The 26,200-nt window shown below is 38.8% G+C and overlaps 1 protein-coding gene across 2 annotated transcripts in view; it reads left to right on the top strand.

Moving 5' to 3' along the window:
* Positions 1-26,200, top strand: part of ANGPT1 (angiopoietin 1) — a 349,961-nt gene that overhangs the window by 303,995 nt on the left and 19,766 nt on the right. For both annotated transcript variants that reach the window (XM_067537390.1, XM_067537389.1), the window contains one exon: positions 8,452-8,618. In XM_067537390.1, coding sequence (XP_067393491.1) covers positions 8,452-8,618 — 167 coding nt within the window. The remainder of the gene's footprint in view (positions 1-8,451; positions 8,619-26,200) is intronic.

Raw genomic sequence — 26,200 nt, 5'->3', positions numbered from 1 at the left:
AGGAGTCTGAAGATACAGAACCCAGTATTCCTTGTGTATGGGACACAGACACACACATGTACAGGACAGCTGGGGACAACTTTACAACCATCCGTTGACTTTACCATTTTACGAAAATCAGAGATTTTTCCATTTGATTTGATCTGAGTTGCTGTATTTTCTCTCTTTCCCCAAAATAAATTATCTAGAGGAAGTATCAGGGACATCCAAAAGAGGCAAACTGTTGACAAAACTTTATACCCAAATGTGATCCCCAGGCCTGGGTATATCAGTTGGTGTCATAGTTACAGGGAGTGCACATTTCCCCTCCCAATAGCTCTCCCCATCTTTATGTCCCTTGTAAATATATACTGCAGCGTTCTAAAGCAATAGTTCAAAACACATTTTACAATAATGTTATTGCCCAGCTCCGGGCCATTTCTCCTGTAATATGGCCAGCAATGGCATCATTATAGCTGAGAGGAACAACTTTCAGCCCTGTGTGAGACAACAAAGTCATCCTCCTGCCAAATGTTTGGCCAGCTGTGATGGTCCAGTAAGGTGGACAGCCTGAAGCTGACATTGCCAGTTGTATTTAGCTAATACAGAAGGAAGCTGCAATCGAAGCTTCGTACCAGCATGGGGCCACTATGTTTCCTTCTTCCAGACCAGAAGCAGCCTGTAGCTGTGGCTCCTACCTACATCTGTCTCGATTTCTTCCCGGCCTGACACCCAGTTCTGTAGGCTCTGAAAGTCTGAAGAACAGGAGGGGTCTGGCCGGGACATGTGAGAGCCATACTGGCTTGCTTGGGGTAGTAGCTTCTTCTTCCCCTCCCCCCTTACTGGGAAAAGCACAGAAGGTGGGAATAGCTGTAGGTATAATTAGTACAAAAGGGAGGATGGGCACAGCTGCTCCTGGGGAGAAAAGGCACAGGGAGGCAGTTATAAGGGGAATTTGAGGAGAGGGAAAAGATGATGGAAGGATTTGGAGAAGCAGGAAGTGCAACTTGAGGAGACACTGAGGCTATGTCTACATTGCACAATTAACCTGGGTGATTGGCATATGCAGGTCAGCCAAGCCCAGGGGCGAGCATTCCCATGGCAATGCCATACCCACTTTACTGTGTCCTCACCCTTTCCGCTCTCGCCTGCATGTGTCTGGAGGCTCAGCCCATGGTTCTGTGTGCTGGGACTGCTGGGATTCTTCTCCTAATCAGTTAGAATCAGGAAAACCTGTCTGTCCTTTGGGGAGGATTGGTGGGAAGGGCATTAAAAGTCTATCAGCACTTGAGTGATTTAGCCAGCATCCTCCCTGCAAAATGAGGGGTTTGGGGGCAAGATGGGTGTTTGGGGAAAGGGAGAGGAGAGACTAGAGAAAGTGGGTGTCTTGCAGAGATGAGACTGGAAGGTCAGGGCAGAGCAGTCTTGGTTTTTCACTTGAAGCAAATAAGGCAGGGTTTTTTATGAACTATATGTTAACATGAGTAAGATGATGGTAGTGAGCTAAGGATAAATGAGGGGAAAAAGCAATATGCTGCAATTTTATAAGTAGTTTATTAATATATATGCTCAAATTTCTCATGCTGGATGCTTTATAAATTGCTTTTGTGTTGGAAAATGTATTTATGTTAACCAAGTGGGGTATAAGACGTAGAAGTGATCCACTTCTTTCAAGTATTTGCTAAATAACTTGGTCTTTAGGAAGTGAGTTTTAGTTATTGGAATGTGGATTCAGATATTCTATGAGCATAGCCTTATATGGAGATCAACCCCTCTTTGATAAAGAATTGTGTGTCATACCACTTTACTAAATAAACATTTTTCTTTTTAACTGAAGTGATTACTTAGATACTTGTCACATTCAGTGGGTGTTACATTTTCTCATTTCTCCTCCTGAGAAGAGAATCCTTTAGGATTTGTAATGCCCAGTGATGGAGGGTATGATATGAAAATGGGTGGATGAGAGATAGCGTAGATATGTATTTATATGATGCTCTGTATGGTGACTTTTATCATCAGAGTTTGAACCTGGGACCTCCAGAACTAAAGCATGAGTTTCCATAGCTTGAGCTAAAAGATGGATTCAAAGCCTATCAGACTTCAGTAGGCTTTGGATGAGGCCCAAAGCTGGCAGATATCGCAGATTCATAGCCTCTGAATCAGGTACCAAGGGAGATGCCTGCCACACTGGAAGCAAAATACATTTATGTTTCCTTAATTTATAGGATATTTTTGCTACTGGATGGAAAGTTAAATATATTCTTTTGTTTGAACTCAGTCATTGTGCTTTAGAATCCTATCGAGCACTGTCCTCCCTGCACAAATTTTACTGGATAACATCTGTTTCAGGAATTGTGTTGACATGTGGCTATATATTCATGTGTCCACTCTGCCTTCAGTATTTCAATTTGACACTATTAATGTATGTTAGCAACACCCATGTGGTGGTCTTTCCAAATCAGAAAGGACAGGAAAAGTTCATGTATACAAAAGGACTATTAGCTGTTGAATAAAGCAAACTATTAAGTATTCCTTACATGTTACACTTCTAATAAATTTTGTTTAATGACATAATGAGCCATACGTCACCTTAATGTAGCTCCCGCTCCTCACTGGAGCAGTGCAGATATTGATTGGATTACTTTTTGGTTAGTTTAAGAAATGGGTTAAACAACAGATCATAATGTTATTTTACAACTAAACTATTTTCTGACAATCAAGTAAAAAGCTGGCTAAAGCAACAAGCCCAGTTTGCCTTTTTTTTAAAAACAGTTGTTTGGGTTCCCCCTCTTGCACTCTACACTCCACACACAGTTAAAGAGAGCCACTCAGAGCTCTCTTTTCTACAGAAATCCAGTATTATCTGGGGAAACATACAGACAGAGTATCCTTCTGTTGGAGCCTCACCACCTTATAATGGCAGTGAGCTCTATGTCCATTCCAGTTAAATAGTATGAAAGGTACCATTAAGCATAGGCCTGGAGAAGGGTCAGTAGATGTCACATAGAGATCACGGAGGGTCAGCAGCTAATATTCCATCACATAGGCAGAAGTAGAAGTTGTTGGAGATCTGTACTGCAAATCTGGATTCTGTCCCTATGACCCTGCTTAGTTCCCATCATAAATTCTGTTTGCCCAGGCTTTGTATGGGAAGTGTGGAATTTAAGTTTTGATTAAGTCACTTAAAATAAAAAGAAGTTATTGCTACCTAGCAAATGCTGCACCACGTGGCCAAGAGTGTGAACCCCCACTTTTCATACCCAGGTGCATAATTCATGGTATTCAGTTCTGCATTTAGAGGTGAAACTGACTTTCAAAAATCTCAATTTAGGGATTCTAGAAGGTAAATTACAATTTTTAACTCTGAGCATGCCAAAAAATGTATCACTAAAACCTTCCACAAGATATTTTTTATTGACAGAAATATGTGAAGGTATTCACACAGCAATACTTTAATCCACTGTTTTATCATAACATCTTATGTTGGGTGTTGTGAAGAACATTAAAGACACATCTATAGACCAGAATATAATTTTAAAAAAGAACATTGTGCACAACCCAATGTGTTGGAAATGGAGAAATCTACTGACCTTATTCTAAAATTATCTTCACAAACATTCAAAGTCCATTCCATATTCTCAGCTAAGGCACACGGAGCTGATTATTCTTTATGACTTCTGGGAAGACATCTCTGCTGTAAAACACTGAATTATTAGATGTTTTCTTCAGTGAGTTGTCTGACAGGAGATGAACCCACAGGATATACTGACTGTGTCTGGTTTCAATTTTGTTTTGTCTATAAAAAGTCAAAGCTTCCTATGAGCATTATCAGGCAAAATAAATAAAGTAAGAGAGATAATTGTTTAATGAACTTGGAGTAACATGATTCAAGCAGAATACCGCTACAGATTTTGCCAAAGCTAATAAAACTCTTTTGCACCATACTTATTATTTCTGAATAAACGTCAACTTTGTGAATTATGAAGGTCACTTTTAAATCTAGTATTGAATTCAGCTTCTTTGTACTGTTGGCTGCTTTTGTTATTTTGACTCTGTTCATCACAGTACAATTAGAGATGAAGCAAGACAGACCTTGGGTGGTATTTGTTAACTAGTGTAAATAATATAAACTATTATAATATTGCCTCTAATTCCTGGTGATAAATATGTTTATGGATCAGTGCTGCAGTGAATTCCTATCGTTATTACTTTTTGCAAAGCAGATGTGCAGTATATTGGAATCTACAATATTTGCTCTGATATAGGGCAGTAGTCAAAGATTCAGTAAACTTTTTTTAAAACTCAAATGCATGCAATGGTGTGTGAATAATTACAGGGAGTATTGCATCATGTCATTTCTACACTATAGAGACAAATATAAACTTATGTTACTAACATATGGAGAAAAGCTATCCCATAAAAACCAGAAACCTCCCAAAAAGCATCATCCACTTACCCCTCAATAGGATGAATATTCATTAACCTGGCTTTCACTCATGAGCTCTTGTCTTTCATTGAACTGGGACTAACCTTTCCTAAAATACAAACTTTTCTCAAATGTGGAGCTTGCATACGTGACATTTCAGCACCAGAAATACTGATTCACTGACGCTGAAGTAATAAACAACAGTTTGGGACAGGTGAAAGAGGGCACTGCCAAATTAGATCATATCTAGCAAAGATCTGTGACTTAAAGACCTCTACTAGTATATTCATTTGCATGGATAAATAATGTTATTCTTCCGTCGATTGGATGGCTCATCAGCACTTTAAATGGTAAAGAGGATTTCAAGTACTATTTTTAGTATATCAAGTGTTGCCAACTCATGATTTTTGGTGTGTTTCTCCATTCCCTGGAGTTATTTTATTAGGTGAGACTCCATTTTCATCTAAAAAAATAAGTAATAATTTCTCATGATTGCAGAGAAAAGCTTGAAAATGTGACCTGATAGCACTCTAAAGCCCAAAACTTAGTAGGCAAATAAAAATAACCTGACATTTATTATTTAGTTGAAGTCTTGTGATTTTTAGGCCAATCTCACGTTTTGGGGGCCTGGCTCATGGTTTTTAAATGCTTGGACTTGGCAAGACCACATTTTTTGCTCACACACCAAAGCCCTAGGTTTTCAAATATACTATGCGAGACGTCTAAACCCACATCTTGAATAATATGCATGTCATGCTTCAGAAGGGCATCTTTGTATTCTATTTGTTTCCCCTAGCTGCATACAAAAAGCTGTATACAAAAAGCAAAACAAATAGCTGCTGTACAAAAGAAATGCAAAACAGCAGCCAGTTTAATTCCCAAGAAAACCTCATGCATCATACCTAGTACTTATGATGTTTTAGTTAGTTAGGATTTACAAACTTTAAAGATTATTTAAACACCAATAGAAATGTTGTGTATAAATGGAATATACCTTATTCAGCATAGCTTCAAGAAGACCTTCTCTAATAGGTCACAAATATTAGGCAGGTCAGCCTCTGTAACACAACTGATAATTTAAATGATCTGGGGATTTCTAATCTAACTTTCCATAATAAATTACTATATGTCTTTTGAAGGAGATTCATCTTCTGAAAATTAATACCACCACCCTTTCTTCTCTTTTGTCTTCTTTTGCTCTTCCATTAGCTTCCATTGCAACTTAATTTCCTCTGGTCAGGAGAACAAACTACTTAGCAATAGATTTTCATTCCAATCTGATGGCAATTGTGCGAGAGGAGAAGGAAGTGTAAATCCTTTCATACTGAGAATGTGAAGAATTATTATTATTACAAAACAATGTTATGGTGCCTTGTGTTTATACAGACCCAGAATATAGAAAGGGACGTGTTCCATGTCCTGAAAAGGCTACAACTTAAACAAGATAAGAAAAGACACACAAACATAAGTTAAGAAATAGAGCAATTGTTCAGAACAGATAATTCCTTATGTGTTATTAATTATGAGCAAAAGGAAGAAGAGATTTCCTGAAGTGGTCTGTTTCAAAAAGAGCTCTGAAAAAGGATAGAGTGTGTGCTCAGTGAACAATGGGAATAATAACAAGGAAACAAAAATTCAAATGTTTTGGGAAGGACGCAAACCCTAATGATTCAAAGCATGAACCAAAGAAACATTGCCTGTGGGAAGGCTGCTCTGTAACTGTACTCTGCAGAGTTTTCTGCACCTCCCTCCGAAGCAGGTGGTGCTGGTCACTGTTGAGACAGGACACTAATGAAGATGAACCATTAGTCTGATTCAGTCTGGCAACTCCTGAGTTCCTAGAACTGGGATACTGTCCCAGGTGTAGAGGCTAGAAGGGAAAAAGTGAGAAAGAAAAAAGGAAAGAGAAGTAAGGATAGAAGCTTAAGGACAACATAAAGGAGAATGTGACAGAGGTAGGTGGGAACACAATTATGCAAATGAGGGGAAGAATCTTGTATTTTAGTCAATCAGTAGCCAGGACCGGATTACTGTAGCAGATACTGTAGCAGAACAGAGAAAGAGGCTGCTCTTGTAGTTTTTCTTTCTGGGATCGGAAGCAAGGGTGACTAAAATATTACTCAAAACACAGTGCTTTGCTGCCAATATTGCAGAAAAAATTTCCCACAAAAATGTTCCCCATTAGTCAACTGTAAATCCTCAGACAAAGGGAAATCTAGTCATGTTCCCGCAATTTGCAATACATACACTTTCTGGAAAGGTTTATAATTTGTTCCTAAAAATTATACTAAGTCTGTTGATAGCAGATAGTGTGACCAGATAGCAAGTGTGTAAAATATAATAATAGCCACATATAAAAGAAAAATGCCCCAAATATCAGGACTGTCCTTATAAAATCAGGACATCTGGTCACCCTAATTAGCAGAGCAATTTGTTCAACTCATTATTTGAAACTGGGGGAAAGAGAGATCTGTTGAAGACCTTGGGGCTAATGGGAGAATAACTTCTTTTAGAAAATGATTTATGAAAATACCTGAGATTTGATGCTGGCTGGTCCATCCAGAAGCAAAACTGTGCTCTTCAGAAGTATGTTTATGAGCCCATGGTTATAATCTCTGGCAAGGACAATTTAGCAGAAAGGGGTGAACATTATCAGAGGCAAGAAAATCATCCAACTCTCCATTCTATTTGATGGAGGAATTTTAACAAGGGTTTTTCATAAGCCCTTCCTGGCATATCATTGTGAGAGAGCCATTAGATTTCCATTTCCATTTTCCCAACTCAAGAGGTTTGCATAAGCATGAGACAAGCATGCAATTATCTGAACTAAACCTGAACACAAAACTGTCTCAGGTTTATTCATCACTGGTTGAAATGAGAACTACAGTACTGTACATTGCTTTTATTGTTTTAAGGGGCAAATGGTGAAACTAAGACATCTCAAGTGTATGCAAATAATTACAAGGTGCTGCCTGACTTAAATAACTTTGGAAGCCAGGGAGTGTTGTCAAATATCAAAGAGCCAAGTAACATGTGGCACAGAAATACAACACATCATACTTAACCCACAATTCATTAGGAAAATTAGCTATATCTCCCTTTTATTCTAATTTTTTCTATGTTTTGGATAGTTATACAGTTTAGCGAACTAGAAATAAGATAATCTGAACATGTTCGAGGTGAATAGCACTAGCGACAACCTCTAATTTATCACTCATTACTTCATATTTATAGAATAAATTTGTAGCCTCACATGCTGCAGTCTGAGCTGAAACTAGGTTGAAACACATACATAGAAAATGACTGCTAATGAATATAATCACCCAAATCCATATCTTAACCCCAGCTCAGTAGTCTGAAAAAAGATGGCCTGTGGAGTAGGTTCATAAATTAACAAATCTGGACTCTGGTGGGCCAAGTGTAGTATGGGTAAGTACCAATACCAAGGATCAGCCCAGAGAACATCCTGCCCAGCAGTTATCTTTCATTTATATGAGGAGGCTCCAACTCAAGCACCTCTGCTGGTCTCAGTTTTGGCAATATGTTATGGCAAAAGAGGCAATCTGCCAGGTAATCAGATCCCAAACCATTGAGGGCTTTATAGATTCAAAGCAACTGCATAAATTCCAACCTGAAGTTAATTGGAAGCCAGTGCCAAATTAGGTATATGTAGTCACATGACACTGCTTAATAAACGGGTTGCAAAATTCTGCTCTGTCTTGAGTATCTGAATGAGCCCCAGGGGTAGGCCAATGTGGAGCATATTTTAGTTGTCTAATATTTAAGTAGCAGACAACATACTACTTTGTCCTTTAAAATGATTTTGCACCTGAAGATATTAACTAACTTTAAGCCATACAACATCCTTGCAAGGTATGTATTAATAGATCCATTATACAGATGGGCATACTGAGGCACAGGAAGCTTAAGTAACTTGCCCTTAGAGTATATAAGAAAAATGTAATGATAATTTTATTACAGTACAAATATTACACCAACATTAAGAAAAATAATTAAACTCAGTTATTTTACCAACTTTTTTCTAGGGTTTTGGTAGCCCATCTGGTGAACATTGGCTGGGGAATGAATTTATTTTTGCAGTAACCAGTCAGAGGCAATATTCTCTGAGAATTGAGTTAATGGACTGGGAAGGAAACCGGGCATATTCACAATATGACAGATTTCATATAGGAAATGAAAAGCAGAATTACAGGTAAGTACTAATTGATGTTCTGTTGTTGACATTGGGTGCTAGATCTGGGTCACGGTTTGCAATAAGTAAAAGGATATTAATGTAGTATTAATTTGCATCCATCTTTAAATTAAGCATGCAAATATAAACGAGAAACACAATTTTCCGGAGCTGGAAGGTGAGAGAGAAATTAGCACATGTGACAACAAGCTGTATGGCAGAAGGGTCAGGACACTCTGAACTTTGTTCGCATTTGGTGAAAATCTTGTTTAGGAGAACAACCAGCCAGCACCCTTTGAGGACTGGGAAGGGGGTATACAGTTCTTAGGTGTTTGGACCTTCTACCTCAGAAGTCTGCAATGGTAAAGTGAGGGGTTTCTGGACCCTGGAGGTTCCTGGGAGGGGAGGGCATTGACGTTTTGTTACTTGAACTTCTAAATAAATTGGAAACCATTCATTTATTGCCAACCCCTGTAACAGACCTCTTGGGTTCTAGTCTGTGTGGCCTCTAGTTTGCAAGACTCATTCTCAGTCTCATATTAACAATGTGATCTTTTTCCCAGGCCGTCCAAACAGGAATATAGCTCCTAGGTCCCAGTCTGTTCTTGTGACTTATTTCTAAGACTTCAAGATTCTATTTATATTCAGTATCCTTAAGAGGGGGGAACCAAGGTAGGATGAGCCCCTGATTTTGCTACCCAATAGACCCATTTAAAACTCATCACATTTTTTAGCATATCCAAGATCAGTTGTGCCAGCTCAATTTAATCTAGGCTGTGCTGGTCCCAATGGTTTAATATCCATCCCTCACACCTTCTATAAGCCTAACATGTCTGTAGACAAAGCAAAAATATTTATTTTTCTGGGAATGGTTGGTATTTAAGGATATCTTAAACCTTAGCATCTAATGGAAGAGTTAGTATACTGTTCCTTAGTAAATTCAATGAAATTCTGGGCACCGTGGGAGTTCTTGTGCTCAACATGATCTCTAGCACAGTTCCCTTCCTCTTTACTATCAGCTCCTCTCCTAAACCCTGGTATAGCTATTTGAAGAACTCCACTCCTACCATGGTCTCTATATGGCTTCGCTATACTGCCCCACAGTTCAGACAATGGGCATGTGAATAGCAGTGCACACCAATGTGGTGTGCTGTCCCTTAGGTGAACGTAAACTAAAAAAGTTCCTAGTTTCCATTAATGTAATCCTCTTCAAACACAACTGCATTAATGCAAACTAGGAACCTTTTAATTTGTTCCCACATGGGGGAGTTACAGAGTGGCACTTTGGTGCTCACTGCTAGTCATGCCCCGTAGTCTGAATTACGGGATAATGCAGACATAGCCATAGCCAGTTTACACCATCCTCACATACACATATATATTTTTTTAATTATATGCATCCAGGAACCACTGATTATCTTAAAATGTTGAGGATTTTACTGCTTGATTAGGCAAAAAAGATATAGATCCTTCAAAGAACTGATACATTTCTACCTCAAAAAAATAACATTGAAGACTATGGAGTTGTGCAGAGGAGGCAATAAATTATACCAAAATCTCTCAGACTTTCAACCCAAAATGCAGCTGAAAGTGAGTCCTAAAGAGCTGGGCAACCATTGCAGAATGTTTTTGTCCCCATATCGGAGAAACCTGCCTTTTCTGAGTTAAATGATGCCTATATAAAGTTGAAAAGCACAGTTCTCAACCTCTTTCACAGAATTTCTTTTCTTCATAGTTGTTAGGCATTTGTCTTGCTTGCTCTCAGTACATCAGATGAGGATCAGTCTACCTTTCCATAACCAGTAACTATTAATCCGCAGTCATTCTGCCAAGCAAAATAAGCTGTTTTGTTTTGTAAGCCATTAGGAATTCCTGATAATGACCTCCTTACTTTTTGCTTATTCAACACTGTTTGTAAATGTGAGTAAACATAGGCCAGCTATACTTTAACTTACTTTCAAATAACACAAGTGCAGTCTGAAATAATAACCAGAAATAAACTAGCTTCCAAGATGGTCTGGTCATTAGATCAAGGAAACCTAAAATAGAAAAGGGATAAGGAAAGGAAAGGAAAAACTCAAGCAGTGGAACATCTTTTGTTTATGTTGCCATAATACCTTTTACATGCAGAAGGAGGGCAAAAAATAATAAGGTTCCAGATCCAACAATTGAATGTAGTAAGTTATGTAAGAATACAAATACCACAAAGTGATGAAAACATGGAAAATAATTTTTCATGCATTTTTTCCAAAATCCAGCCTCAACATTAGGCAAAGTTTGAGTCAGTCTGAATTGCTCCCATTTGGTGTTTTCAGAGGGGTTCTGTTTTTTCTCTCAGCTGTTTGCATTCTCTCTACTACTTTTTATTAGGCTAAAGAATATATGATTGAAAAAGGGTAATGCTCAGCATATGTATTTTAAAAATATATTTATTTCCCTTTGTTTCCTTTTCAAAATGATACAGCTCCAAGAGAGTTTCTGGGAAGGCAAAATAAAAAATATACATATCCCAGATGATGACTATAAAGAAGAAAAGAAAGGTTTTATAATATAGCTATCTTGCTGTAAATATATTATGTTAAATAATAGCTTACATGTGGTAATCAATTATTCAAAAAGAAACTTGGTGGTGGAGCAAACTACAAGAGGTGATAAAAGATAAGAGAAAAAAGTTGAAACTCTGGCAAAGGAGTAGGAGCAAACAAGACCTGGAGGAATACAATGGATATAAAGAAATTGGCCAGGAATATAGTTGAAAAAGCAAAAGAAAAGATCTTTGAGAAACTTTATGCAAGACTTGGAACAAAGGAAAGGCAAAAAGAATGTATAGACTGGTGAAAGTATGGGACAAAAGTACCAGAGATATAGAGGAAAAGAGTTTAATCAAAGAGGAAACTAGAATAGTGTTGATTGATGGAAGACACAGAAAGGATCAGTGGAAAAATGTATTTTGAACATCTTTTCAATTAAGAAAACCCAAGAGAGCAATGTGACTTCAAAATGATTACCTTGTTGTAGTAGAAGCTGACCATACCAGACGAAATGGCAAATGCTGTAAAATAAATAAAAAATAATAAGGCCCTACACCCAAATGGAATTCCAACTGAGGCATAGAAAATGCTTGGAATAGAAGGCATCCATCTGCTGATATCTCTGTTCAATTCAATGATGAGATGGGAAAAGATACCAAATGCGTGGAGGAAAAGTATTTTGGTGCTGGTATATAATGGAAAAGATGATGATGGCAGCTGCACAAATTATAGAGGTATAAAGTTGATGAGTCATACAATGAAACTGTGGAAGAGAGTCATTGATAACTGAGAAATGAAGTAGATATTAGCATAAATCAATATGGCTTCATGCCAAGAAGATCAATAATAGATGCTGTTTTGGCACTAAGGCAGCTAGTGGAATAATTTAGAGAGTAAAGGAAAAATATTCATATTGTGTTCATTTATCTGGAAAAAGCCTTTGATAAACTTCCAAGAGAAATCACCTCTTGGTGTATGAGGAGAAAATGGTACCAGAACTTTTTGTGCCACTTCCCCAAGACATATATGTCGATGCAATGTCAGTATCAGATCTTCTAGTGGTGAAACAGAAGAACTGTTGGTTAAGGTGGGAATGCATCAGGGCTCAGCTCTGATGCTTTTCTTGTTTCTCCTTGTCCTGTGTACCCCCACAAGAAACATGTTTGCAGATGGTATCATTCTACACTGTAGGGAAAAAGATAGTCCAGAAGAGGATCTTCATAAATTGAGAGATGTGTTGAAGAGACATGGACTCAAAATAAGCAGAAGAAAAACAGATTGGATGGTATGCAAAGTTTCAAATATCTGGGTTCCAGAATCTGGGAAAATGGGAAAATGGAAGATGAAAAAAAAAAGCTAGGATAATAAATGCCTCGGTCACATGGAGTAAAATAAGTGTTGTAGTATGTGACAGGAAGATGCCAGTAAGTTTAAAAGGGAATGTCTATAAAACAAGTGGTCCATTCAGTTTTAATGTATGGCTCTGAGTGGGCAACAAAGAAGAAACATAAGCAAATGATCTATTCTACAGAAATGCAAACGTTGAGATAAATGAGTGGTATAAGCAAGAAAAACCATATGAGGAATTTGTATGTTAGAGAGATGCTCAAACACCCATAAACCAAAAAAAACGAGTGAGTGCAGGCTCAGATAGTTTGGTCATATAAAGTGCAGTCATGACAACTATGGTGGTATAAGACTCCAATAGATCAAGATTGGAGGAAAAAGACAGACAGGCCAACCCAAGAAGATGTGATGGGAAGTCATAAAGGAAGACATGTTGCATATGGTGTGATAGAGGACAACAGAGCACTTCGGAGGGAGAGGACTCAGAGTGGACCTAACTTGATGGGACTAACACAAGGAAGAAGACAAGCAATGTTGAATTATTAGGTACTTCCTGCACATTGAAGTGTTCATTTCATCTGCAGATCCTATGATACTACTGCTTTACATCAAAATTACATCTCACAGATAGTCATTCAAGTTAGTCTGCTTCATGACTCATGCTGAGACGTTTCTTGTGGTAAAGTCTTCTTAGATATTGAATGCAACCTGGATACACAGGGCTAAATTCATCCCTACCTCCATTAAAGTCAATGGCTTTGGACAAGGCCTGTATCTTAGAATTAGGGATGGATGGGTAGAATCCTGAGTTTTTATGAATGAATGATGCAAATAAGGTGAAGGTGGTGGTTTGGTGGACCAGAGTAGGGTGAGCATTTCTTGTACAGGGATGGCGTGAGAAAAGGAAATGGAGACTTTTGTGAGGAAATGGGCAAATGAGGTATGTAGCATGACATCACTGGCAGAGGGACAGGGACAGTTCGATAAGTTATTGCATCAGATATGTAGGGAGGGATGGAGATATGTAGGCCCTTCAAGGCAAGGAGATGAAGTTTAAATTTGATGCAATGGGAGCCATTGCAATGATTTAAAGGGAGGATTAGCATGGTCTTCTGGTTTATAAAATCCTTTGTGATTCAAGTCCTAACTACCTGAGCAACTGTCTCTCTCTGCATGATATGCTGTGGCAATTCAGATCAATAGCTGTGTTTGAGCTAGCAATCTTTAGACTCTCTCGGAGCTGATAGCAGTGAACTGAGTTTTGGAATCTGCTTGGCAGTGCTTATTTTGTCATGAAAGAGTAGCTGGGGCTCAAGCGATTAGGTGCTGGGGCTCAAGTAATTTTTTTACTTTCATAACTGATACAATGAGGCCAGAAACGCTGGGGCTATAAACTGCCAAGCTCAGAAGTGCTGAGGCTCAGCCCTGGCAAGCCCTGGCACAAATTAAGCACTGTTGCTTGGGCCAAACGAGATTGAGTGTATTTACCCTCGGGGTACAGTGTAAAATCCATCTGTTCTCTTAGGCCATTTAGGTAGACAAATAGGTTGGAGTTTTAGTGTAATGTTTAATTCTGATTTTTAGGGTGAAGTCTACTGATTTTTAAATTAGTATTGTTTTAACTGATTTTTTAATTATTCTGTTACCAAAAGAATCCCCTTTTCCTACCTGCAAAATGGAGATGTTAATATTTACTTTTGTAAAGAGCTTTGACTTTTAAAGAAGAAAATACTATTGATTGGTAGATGGGCAGTGCTATTATTATTCAAAGGGATGAATCTTTGTGGTATACGCAGCTCCACGTTTAACAATTTAACAAACCTTTCCCTCAAACTGTTGTCATCATCTCTTAGCTTTGTGAACTGGTGGACAAAAGGGCATTGCTGTCCTTGTCACCATTGTGAAACCGTGTACTTGGAGGAGCGTAGAAATGCAGCTATGTTACTTTGCTATCATTGAGATTTGGAGGTGACACACTTGCTTCAATCAAGTGGCTTCTTGTGCCACTCCATGGTTTTGATGTAACAGGGGAGTGACACCCAACTTGGCAGTGTTGCTGGGTGCCCCGTCCAGCCTTTCCACTGTTGTTATTTTTGTTACAGTAGCCCCAACAGCCACTACTGTAGTCAGGGCCTTATTTAGCTAAGTCTTTTACATATGTGTAACAAGAGGCAGCACCTGCCATGAAGAGCCTAGAATCTGAAAAACACACAAGACAGACAAAGGGTGAAGGGAAGGAAGTATTCTTATTGCCATGTACATTTGGGGAACTGAGGCGTAGAGGGATTAAGAAAAAGGCACACAGGCTGTCTGTGGCAGAGCCAGGAACTGAACACAAATCTCCTGACTCCTAGTCCTGTGCCCAACCCACAAAGTGATTCTTGCCAATTAGGAAACCTATATCCTGACCCAAGAAAAACACAATAGTGTGCAAAAAATGTGTCCCCATAGTAATTTACTTTTCTTTAGAAGCTTGAAATTCAATTTGCAGTTTTACTTTATGAGGTACATTTTCCAAGCTGTTCAAAGGAAATATCAGTGCAAAAACGTATTAACAAACACTGGGATTTGTGCCATTTCCATACTTTGAAAATTCATCCTACATTTTGACCAAACAATGTTACAAGATAGATATTATAAAACAAATATTTAACTTTGATTAAAAAAATTCATATCTGTTTGTCTTGCTTAATTTTATTAATTTAAGCCTGTCAAATCAAATTCTACAAAATCTAAGTGCCAAAAGTGCAGTAACTCAAACCTGATGCCCATTAACCACAGGTCTTTTTGGAACCATGCCAATATGCTATATTGTTTTACTGATTAACCCTCATTGGCAATGCATGAACTATCTCCAAGTGTAAGTAGAATTTGAAATATAACTGAAAGTTGATGCAAATATATTTGTAGGGTTTATTAATAATAAAACCTAACTTCATCTACTCAAATCCCAGTTTACACAATACATCAACAGCTAAACATGATGATTCACTTAACATTTTTTTCCACCTCTTACTTTCTAAAGCTTATATGTAGTTCACCATATAATGTCCATGACTGTTGTAGTAGAAGTATGTCCTATGATAGACAATAGCTTTCTTTTTCTTAATCTAAAAATTATAGAACATGAATATTTTTAACTGGGAACAACGAAGGTCTGCCTCAATAACAAAAGAGACAGGAAGAATGAAGGAGAATAAGGGGAAAGATAGAAGAAGGAGGAAGAATGGGGAGGAAGGTATGTGAGAGTGAGAGGGCTGGGACTAGCAAGATATGCTTCTCCCTGGTGCATGCCCACCTTGTAGGGCTGCAGGCAACAAGGTGTGTATGACCTGTGCTTTCTCAGAAAGGCAGGTGAACTGTTACCCAGGGGAATGTTGGCACTTCAGCTCTATGAGATCACCTGAAGGCCCATCACAGAGCAGAACACCTGACCCTGCCATCCTGAGTAAGAAATCTGAGATATCATAATTGGTAGTGTGAAAAAAATGGGTAAAATAGATTCATTGTCTGCCATGTTTGAGTAGGGAAAGGTGTGATTATCAGAGCACAAATGGGCTCATCCTGGCATGAAATATGTGGGCATTCAATGCCACAGAACCATGTTTCTGCACATATGCAGTACAGTAACAGATCTTTCAACACAGGTTATGCTACATGGACTCATAACAGGTCTGAGATTAAATCCTTTGTACCAGCTTAATTAGCTGATATACATCAGCTTTATCCAACAAAAAAGACATAAAATATCATATAACCAGATTTTCCTTAAAGACAAGAAAGTCCAAAACTGTAGATTGGGATTATATCAAAGAATATGTTGGTTTACATGAGCTCATTTAACACTCTGGAAAAAGTATTTTAGGGCATAAAAGATTAATAATTTCCTCTTGTGCTATCAAGCTTTTGCACAATTTACCTCAATAAAGTTAGTTAATCTTAAACTCTCCCATCAAAATTAAATTTTGCTACCAGACTTCATGCCCTTTGAGTAAAGGAACAATTTTTACACTTTCTGCCCAATAAAGCGGCACTCCACACAGCCCAGAAATTTCAACCCAAAGGGGGCGGGGTCTCAGCTTTTCACGTCTTCCTTGCATCTTTATGCTCTAAAGATTCATGCCTCAAGAACTACAAACTACATTCCCTACATGTAAGATGGGCCATAAAATGTAACATTTCGGCAAGCAAAACCTGTTTTGAAAAATAAGTTCTCTTTTTGTCCATTCTTTAGGCCATAAGAATTCCACATAACGTCTAAAGTAGCAATCTCTAGGAACAGCAGATTGATGATCAGAGATGTCTTTGGCAGATCCCTTTCTTCAGGTATCAGGGTACACTCTTCCAGATCTATGACAGAACCGGATCCCCTGTACTTTATGGTTGATTTGTACTGATTGGCTCCAGTGATGCAAGGCGTACACAATCATGTGTGCAGCTCTGCCTCCTTTTCATGACTGGAATGGCTCAAAGCAACTAGGCGGAGAGAACTGTCCCAGAGTACCTCATAGCAAGATTTTTGAAGCAATGACCTGACTGTTTCTGTGTGCCTGTTCACCCACCACTATAAGCTGGTCATTAAATCCTTCAAGCTGCCTTTGACCCCTTAATTTATCTGCCCTTCCCAATTTTTCTACTATTACAAATTTTCAGTAGTCTCCTTCTCTGGATTCTTATGTTTTAGAATTAAGTGGCTCTCTTCTTAGCTATCCATTTGCATTCCTGTAACAACAGAATCAGTTAGCCATAAGGCCCCTTCTTCCTGGTATGCAGTTGGCAGAGATCTTGGAATAATTCAAGGTTCAATCTTTGATCGGTATTGTTCTTTTTTTTGGAATCTTTGGAAACTTCCCCTTGGGACTGTTAGATAGTTAATCCACAGATCTATAGGGAAGCCTGCATTCCATAATCTTCCAGGAGAGCTGTCTCTATGGGACTCAGTGAGCATGCCTTTACCACATCATCTCCTCTTCCTAGCTCCTGGGTTCTATTTGTTATGAAAGGGGAAATTTATGGATAAGAATAAAATTGTGTGATTTGTCCATAGGGATTACCCACAATAAAGTATATTTACCATGTCAAGATACTAATCATTTATGGGAAGAAATAAAACTGGTACCCATTTATTCACTGGACTCTAACATTTCTATGTAATCAGTAACTTTAAACACATGTTCACAAATCAAATTACTTAGATATTTAAAGTATATTAAACAAAGAAACAGCAAAATAGTGCATTTTAAACTGTCCCAAAAGGCTTCTCAGTCATCAATTGAGAATTCTCATTGTAGCATTTTTAACATTTGTTTAGCAAAAGCAAATTGATTTGGTGTCACTAGGTTTGTATAGATCATCCAGAAGTATAATAGTAAAATTCCAACAACTCCATACAGTGTTGGAGATATTCCACTTAATGGTCTTTGGCTTACAGTGTCCATTGTTTTTAATTATAATTTTCATTATCTATCTGAGAAATTAAATAATTTTGTTTATAATAAAATATTACTATGTGCCAAAAAGAGTACGAGTATACATTAATGAGTTTAACCTTTCTGGTATAATCATATAATGCTTTAAATGCTGGAAACTCTTTTCAAATGTTTATAATACTCAGAACACTCCTGTAAGGTATTGTAGGTACTATAAGGAAATGGAGTAACAATAATGTAAGTAATTATCCAAGGATACATAATGAGTTAATGGCAGAGAGGGGATTAGAACCAAGCATGCCAGACTCTCAGTCCAGTTTACTAGCCACCAATCACACAACTTCCCATAATAGCATTGATCATTGAGCATGGGAAGATTGTGAGCATAGTGAAAGCATAAGTCTCAAAGGGGCTTCCATCAACTATGGGAGATTGATTCAAAACTGAAATATAGACCTAAAAATGAGACTAGCTCAAACTCCAGGAGACAAACATCACTGATCTTGGAAAGATGGGGGCTTCCTTGATGCAAATTTCACAGCTGTGTAATTGGCCAAAGGAAAACCCTGGAGAGCATCACATATAGACATTGGTGGGGAGTGCAGAGGGGTGGGGGTATGCTTTCTGGAAACCAAACTCAGGCTGAGATCTAGATGTTTTAGTTGGTCACTTCCCCTTTAATGGGTTAAATCAAAACCCAGATTACCAACACCTCCAAATTTTGTAGGAGGAAAGGTTGAAATTCAGATACAAAGATTGTGGTTTGGCTCCAATCTGTATTTTGAAAAACAAAATCCTTTGCTTTTTTCCCTTGTTGAGAAAACTTTCACTGAAAATAAACTGAACCGCTTAGCATTGAGATGTCTGTAGAGAGTTTAATTAATGTCAGCAACAAAACCTCCATGTAAAAAATCTGCCCTTTTTGTCAGGCTTTCTGAAATTTTCCCATTTTTCATCCTTTTTCAATCCCTCGCCCCCCTTTACCTTGAAGACCCAACTTGCAGCAGCCTTACCTCGAGCAAAGAAGGACAGATGCTAGAGTGATGTCAGGCTCTCCCCTATTTAATCTAGTGCTTCAGTGGTTAAAGGCTCTGTACCCCATCATCAACATCCTGAGCCAACCAGCCCTGAACCATTTCATTATACTATCATCAGTTCTAGTGGCCTCTGCAAATATGGTCTGAGTCTGAGCGCACCTGCAGCTCCCATTGAAACCAATTCAGCATTTTTCAGGATCAAACCTATGTTGCGATGTAACATTTTCTGTGAGTTTAATTCTTTCATGGGTCACTAAACTAGCAAATTCAGTACCTGGAAATAGATTATCCCAGCTCTGCTTAGAACTGTAATAATTTGCAGAGCACTCATAAAAGTGAACTATTGGTTACCAAAGGGGAACATAGTTGAGTTTGGTGGTTTCCCCTCTGACACAGCAATAGTACAAATATTATTCATTGCTTGTTCCACAGTAGCAATGTGGCTGGTGATTTACAAAACAAAGAGAAGGCACGTAATCTACCTAAGTGTGTTCCAAATCAACATAAATAATACAAACAGATAATGTACTGGGGAAATAGCATGTGGAAGATGCAACATCTTCTTTTAGTTTGTTTTACTAGATTAAAATAACCCTAATCACTGGACTAAAGTTCCTGATGAATGGACTAATCATGGAATAAGGAGGCTTTAAAAATTTAAGTGCTACCCACAAATGAGAGGACTACGTGTCTTTTACCATCAATCATCCATTCTCCTTTAGTATAAACAATTGTTTTAGTTTGATAGCATAAGCTGATGTGCTTGTGATTGTTAAATCTCAGGCAAAGCTCACAATACTTCAGCCTGTTGCTGGTACAAAATGAGACAATTTCTTTACTAGTTAGCGTTATTTAAATTGATATTGTGGTAGCACTAAAATAAAACCTCTTTGTACCTATCACGATGGTATTTAAACTGGTGAAATAAGTCATAATTCTGAGTCACAGCTTTTACAAGGTCATGACTTGAGTTTTTAGGGGGAAAACAGCATGCAAAGCTCGAGCAGAACCCTGTTGGCCTGGCCAGAGTGACACCAGCAAAGAGCTTGGACCGTAAATGGGTGACAGTCCATGAACCTTTCACTCATATGTGACTGTTTATCAGCTGAGGGAGTTGAAATATGCTTAACAGTCTGTTTGTATTTTTTTACAGAGGTCTTAGTGCCACATAACTCATTTTGGCATTTTTTTAAACTAAATTTTTCATTTATAAATCCAGGAAAACACTGAAGCCAGTATTTATTTTTCAAATGACTATAAACATGTCACAGAAATGTCCTGCATAGTTCTGTCAAATTTACAATAATTGTTACCTTGCCCTCTATAGAAGAGTAGAAGGAAATGCCAGCGGAGGTTCTCAGCATCTCACAGGATTGAACAGCTCGTGCCTGTCTATGGGCTCAAACCATGCTTCTTCCCCTTCCCCTTTCTCTGTGAGCACATCTTTTCAGCACACAGAGAATTCAGAGAATAACTGTAGTTAAGAGCCAGCTGAGTATCAGCTGCTCCTCTTAATCCCTCAAATTCATTGGTGGGAAGGGCGAATGTTCAGGTATTTAATTAATGCTTTTCACTCTATCCTTTCCTGTTCTCACAGTGTCATAGAGCTTTTCACTTTGATGCCAACTGAATGGCTCATATCAGCATCTGATGTTTGAAAACAAGCACATTTAGGCACATGATTAATTTTAAATATGTACCCTACGTATTTAGTTGAATCAGAGCCATAGACATCCTTGTCTGTCATTTGTTCGGTCGGGGGCTACATCTCTCTCTCCAGGCTATCTTCACATTAAAATAATAATATTAATAGCAGCTCTGATCAGAATGCTGTTATGACACAGTTATATTGACCTGAACACAACCTTACATTTCAGCAGCTTCCTCATTTGGAAATGGCTGAATTTCCCACCACCAGCTCAGTGAAGTGATTCTTTAACTTTCCTTTATTAAAAGCTTATTTTTGTCATTAGTCTGAGCACACCGTAATCGAAAACTATCCCACTAGCCAAGCTACTATAAATTCACAAACTCTGAAGAGGCTTTTTCATCCAGAGTGTGAGTCTTAAGTTTTGGTTTCTGAAAGAAAATCCCAAATGAAGATATAATTTTGGAAACAATATTCCAGAAAATGGCTCTGTGTTTTCCTTTGGGATGTACCCAGTGGAAAGCACACATCTCCTGACACAGATCCCACCATAAATCTTGAAAAGCTCATGTAGAACCCAAAATATTTATTTTAATGTGTTATTCATTAAACTATTTCTTTAAATCTTAGTCTGTTGGCATCTACAAACTCATTCCATTCCAGCCACATTATAACAATGCTGTAGCATGATTTGAGAAGGCCATTAGGTCATTAACACTGGATAAATTTCAAAAACAAAATCCACAAATGCCCAAAGGAACATAATTGTAAAATACAATTACACTATTAGAGCCGAAGAATTCTGAAGTATAAACAATCCGAAAGAGATTAATGAAAATTTAATTTTAGGACGTTTCCAAGTCTCTTGATAATGGTTCATTTCTTTATATTCATGTTTTCTGTACGCAAGAAACTCAAATTTTGTAGTGCTGCCTTAGACACAGCTTCAATTAGCTATTGAGTCAATAGCAATTTGGGGAAATGGTTATTTAATCCAGAAGATGTGTCCTGTGTGATATTTAAATAACTACGATTACAGCTGACACTCCATTCACCATTACATTGACACTGTGTCATCCTATCTATGCTGACATAAGCCTTATGCCTCTCTTTGACGTGGTTGTAGTATGTTGGATATCATTTTATTATGTCGGCATATCCAGTCTCTCAGCTCCCCACACTGCCCTTCTGAGGTCAATGGAAGTGCTCCCGCTGAAGATGCACTCCACCAACCCAAGGAGAGTAGTGTGGATGTCAGCCACCACAGTAATGAAGCATAAAAAGGTAGGATGATTTTTCTTTCACATTTTCCCTGTTTTTGCAACCCGCTGTATTAGCAGTGGGGCTGGTAGCTCTTTCTAGTATTACATTGGCTGACACTTCCCTTTATAAGACCATGTTTTCAGTTGCTTATAATTTGGCCAAACTTTAGTCGTTCAGGCTAAAATATTCCAGGCTGGGCATCTCCCCCCAGGTTGAATTATTTTGGAAAATTACAACGTAGCTGTTTCTAAAAATGTGGCTAGGGAAAAATACATTGTTTTGCCCATATTCAAGAACTCTAGCAACTTTTTTTTTAACAGTTGTAGTTCCTCCATGCTTTGCAGCAAGGATTTGGAATTTGGCCAGGGGCAGTGTGGGGAGTGACCTTTCTGCCAGGGACCTTTTGTCATCCCTGGGCAAATCCACCCAAATTAGACCAAGTAATAAGAACCATTTGTAGATTCTCAGCAGTGATTTCTTTGGTTTTAGCAGCTAAAGTCACCCAAGATTCCAACCCCACTGAGTATGCCTGAGCCTTATCACAGCTCCTAGTGCAGACCACACTGCCCATGGGTCACTCACACAGAGCAACTGAGCAGTTTCCAGCTCAGGGCTATAGATGCCCAGAAGGACTTTCCCTGTAATGGGTGCTCTCAGCTTTTCTTAGGCCTGTGTGAGGCCACACACTGGAACTGAGAGAAGAAAGCCTCTTTTTCCTCCTGCACACTGCCTAAGTGCCAGCAGTGGGTCACTCTGATCTGCATGCAGAGGGGACAAAAGCTAGACCCACCAAGGGGCGGGAAAGGAATAGATTGGGACAAGGACGCTGCTGAGACTGGTTGGTGGGGAGGCTGGGACTGAGTTAAGAAGGGAGACTGCAACTGGTAGCCAGAGAGGAAAAGAGATGACTGGGAGCTATTTAGGGGGAACACTCACATAGGATGAGGAGCTGGAGGGAGGAGGAGACTGGGACTGAAAGGCTAAGGAGTCTATGACTAGAAGCCAGAAAGGGGTATGAGGCAGGTGGGAGGAGAAGCAGACCTGAAAAGAATATGGGATCTGTGGAGAGAATTGGGACTGGATGGAGACGCAGACTGGGACAAGGAGACAGGAAGGGGGAGTTTGGGGAAAAGAGCTGAGAGGGTTATGTGGAGGGAAACTGAGACTGGATCACAGGCCCAGGGAGGGAGACTAGAACTGGAAGCCAGTGGTAGGGAGGGGAGAAACAGATCAGACAAGGAGCTGGGAGGGGTAAACGGGGACTGGCTAGGCAAGGAGACTGTGACTAAGTGTGAGAAAGAGGGAGAGACAGGGAGGGAGAATACTGGGACGTAAACAACTATTCTAAAGAGAGAAACTAGGACTGGCTGGTCAAGAAGACTGGGATGAGCAGCCTGAGGAGTGGATACTAGGACTGGTTATGAAAAGAGATGGAACTGGGGCAGGAGCCGGGTGTAGGGAAGAGACAGGACTGGGGGCAGAGACAGGTTGGAGAGGGCAGGGCAGAAGGGATCAAGCTTAGAGGGAACCAGCCAAAGAGTCTGTGCGCACTACAGCCCACTCATCCCCTGAGCCTGGAATGGAACCCAAGATGCCTTAATCTCACCATTCCTCTGCCATCAGCAAATATCTGAGAAATCCACTGACAAAGGTATGTTTTATCACTCTCTGGTGCTGGTCTATATAGAGGATGACAACCTACTATTGCCATCAGTTACTCCATTAGTTCAAGTGGTAGAAGTCTGTGCAGTGGTTCTAAAGATTCCAGCTCTGGGGATGACCATCTGGGTGTCAATATGCTGCCACATGGTTGAGGGTTGTTGTTTTTTTTCTGGTTTGCTTTTTAAAAAAAAAACTCAGAAATTACACACCACAAAGCCTGCATTAAAAGAACATTATTAAAGTTGCAAAGTCAAGCACTCAAAATTTAGGAAATGCCAGAATTAAGGTTGCCTCTGCAAACTTAATTTGCCCCTCTTGTGTGTACCAGAACCTAGAGGTTTTGGAATACATTGATCCATTAAACAATAATAAGTCACAAGGATCAGATGATATTCACCCAAAAGTTCTGAAGAAACTCAAATATGAAATTCCAAACTATTAACTGTGGTTTATAACCTATTGCTCGAATCAGCCTCTATACCAGATGATTGGCAGATAGCTAATGTTATGCTGATTTTTTAAAAAGGCTCCAGAGATGATCATTGCAGTTACAGGCCAGTAAGCCTAACTTTAGTACAGAGCAAACTGGTTAAAACTATAGTAAAGAACAGAATTATCAGTCATAAATGAACACGATATGCTGGGGGCTTTTCTAAAGGAAAATCATGCCTTACCAATGTATTAGAATTCTTTGTGGGTGTTAACGAACATGTGGATAAGGGTGATCCAGCTGACATAGTGTACTTGGACACTTAGAAAGCCTTTGATGAGGTTCCTCACCAAAGGCTCTCAAGCAAAATAAGGAGTCATGGGTTAAGAGGGAAGGTCCTTGCATGGATCAGTAACTATTTAGAAGATAGGAAACAAAGAGTAGGAATAAATGGAAACTTTTCACAATGGGAAGTAGTAAATAGCAGGGACCCCCAGAGCTGTATTGGAACCTGTGTTGTTCAACATATTCATACATGATCTGGAAAAGTTGGTGAATAGTGAATTGTCAAGATTTGCAGACAATTCAAAATTATTCAAGCTAGTTAAGTCCAAAACTGATTTCAAAGCATTACAAGTGGATCTCACTAAACTGAGTGACTGGGCAATGAAATGGCTGATGTAATTCAATGTTGATGAGTGAAAAGTTCCAGAGGGGTAGCCGTGTTAGTCTGTATACAGCAAAAACAAGGAGAGTCCTGTAGCGCTTTAGAGTTTATGCCCTCAGAAATTTGTTAGTCTTTAAGGTGCTACAGGACTCTCCTTGTTAATGTTGATGAGTGCAAAGTAATACATATTGGAAAAATGATCCCAGCTCTACTTAAAAAATGATGGTGTCTAAATTAGTTGTTACCACTCAAGAAAGAGATCTTGGAGTCAGTGTGGATAGTTCTCTGAAAACATCCACTCAACAGGTAGCAGCAGTCAAAAAAGCTAACAATGTTAAGAACCATTACGAAGGAGATTGATAAAAAGACAGAAAATATCATGCCACTATATAAATCCATGGTACACCCACACCCTGAGTATTGCATGCAGTGCTGGTCACCCTACCTCTAAAAATATATATTAGAATTGAAAAAAGTGAGTTAAGGGCAACAATTGTTAGGGTATAGAACAACTTCCATATGAGGAGAGATTAAAAAGACTGATACTGTTCAGTTTGGAAAAGAGATGACTGGGTGGGGATATGACAGAGGTCTATGAAATCATAAATGGTGTGGAGAAAGTGAATAAGAAAATGTTATTTACCCCTTCACATAACACATGAACCAAGGGGGGGGGGGGGTCACCCAATGAAACTAATAGGCAGCAGGTTTAAAACAAACAAAAGGAAATACCTCTTCATACAACACAGTGGCAGCCTATTAATATTGTTGCCAGAAGAAGGCTAAAAATATAACTGGGTTAAAAAAAAATTAGATAAGTTCATGAAGATAGGTCCAACAGTGGCCATCAGACAAGATGTTCAGGCACCCAACCCCATGCTCTGCGTGTCCCTAAATCTCAGACTGTTAGAAGTTACAGCTGGATGACAGGAGATGGATCACTCAGTAAATTGCCCTTTTCTGTTCACTCACTCTCAAGCATCCTGCACCAACCACTATTGGAAGACAGGATACTGGGCTAGATGAGCCATTGTTCTGCCTCTGTATGGCCATTCTTCTTATGTTTTATTCATTATGATGCAGTCTTTAATTACATGATCATGCTATTCTTTTCCACAGAAATTTAAATTGTAGGGTTTACCATGTACCATGGACACAATTAAAAAGGCAGTATTTCCCAAGAGATACCACAGTATTCTCAGAGTCATGTATTATTCTAATTATAGGGAAAACTATGGTAATTAGTGGCACTGAGTAAATTGCTCGGTTTGTTAACGATGACCACAGTACTTAGATAATAGAGTGTAAGTAAGAATGTGTAGGTGATGGTGATGAAATTATCTGTAGCAACTTTTTTTTAATCTGAACTAAGGCTGTCTTTAAAAGTTTATTTTCTGGTATGAGATTTATGAATTATTAATTATAATCAGTATTAATAGACAACTTAAAATGGGATGATGTATGTTTAATCAGATTTTTCTCTTGCAGTTTATTTGTTTGTGTGTAGTAATGTACCAATATACAGGAGAAACTCACTACTTTCCACTATGTAGGAGTGAATGTCTGAATGCCACAAAGGTGTGAATTAA

The sequence above is a fragment of the Emydura macquarii genome, unplaced genomic scaffold (assembly GCF_026122565.2).
Source record: "Emydura macquarii macquarii isolate MOO-44397 ecotype Brisbane River unplaced genomic scaffold, CSIRO-AGI_Emac_v2 contig_383, whole genome shotgun sequence".
NCBI lineage: Eukaryota > Metazoa > Chordata > Testudines > Chelidae > Emydura > Emydura macquarii.
The sequence above is the reverse complement of the archived record's forward strand: the minus strand, read 5'-3'. Positions and strand labels throughout refer to the sequence as shown.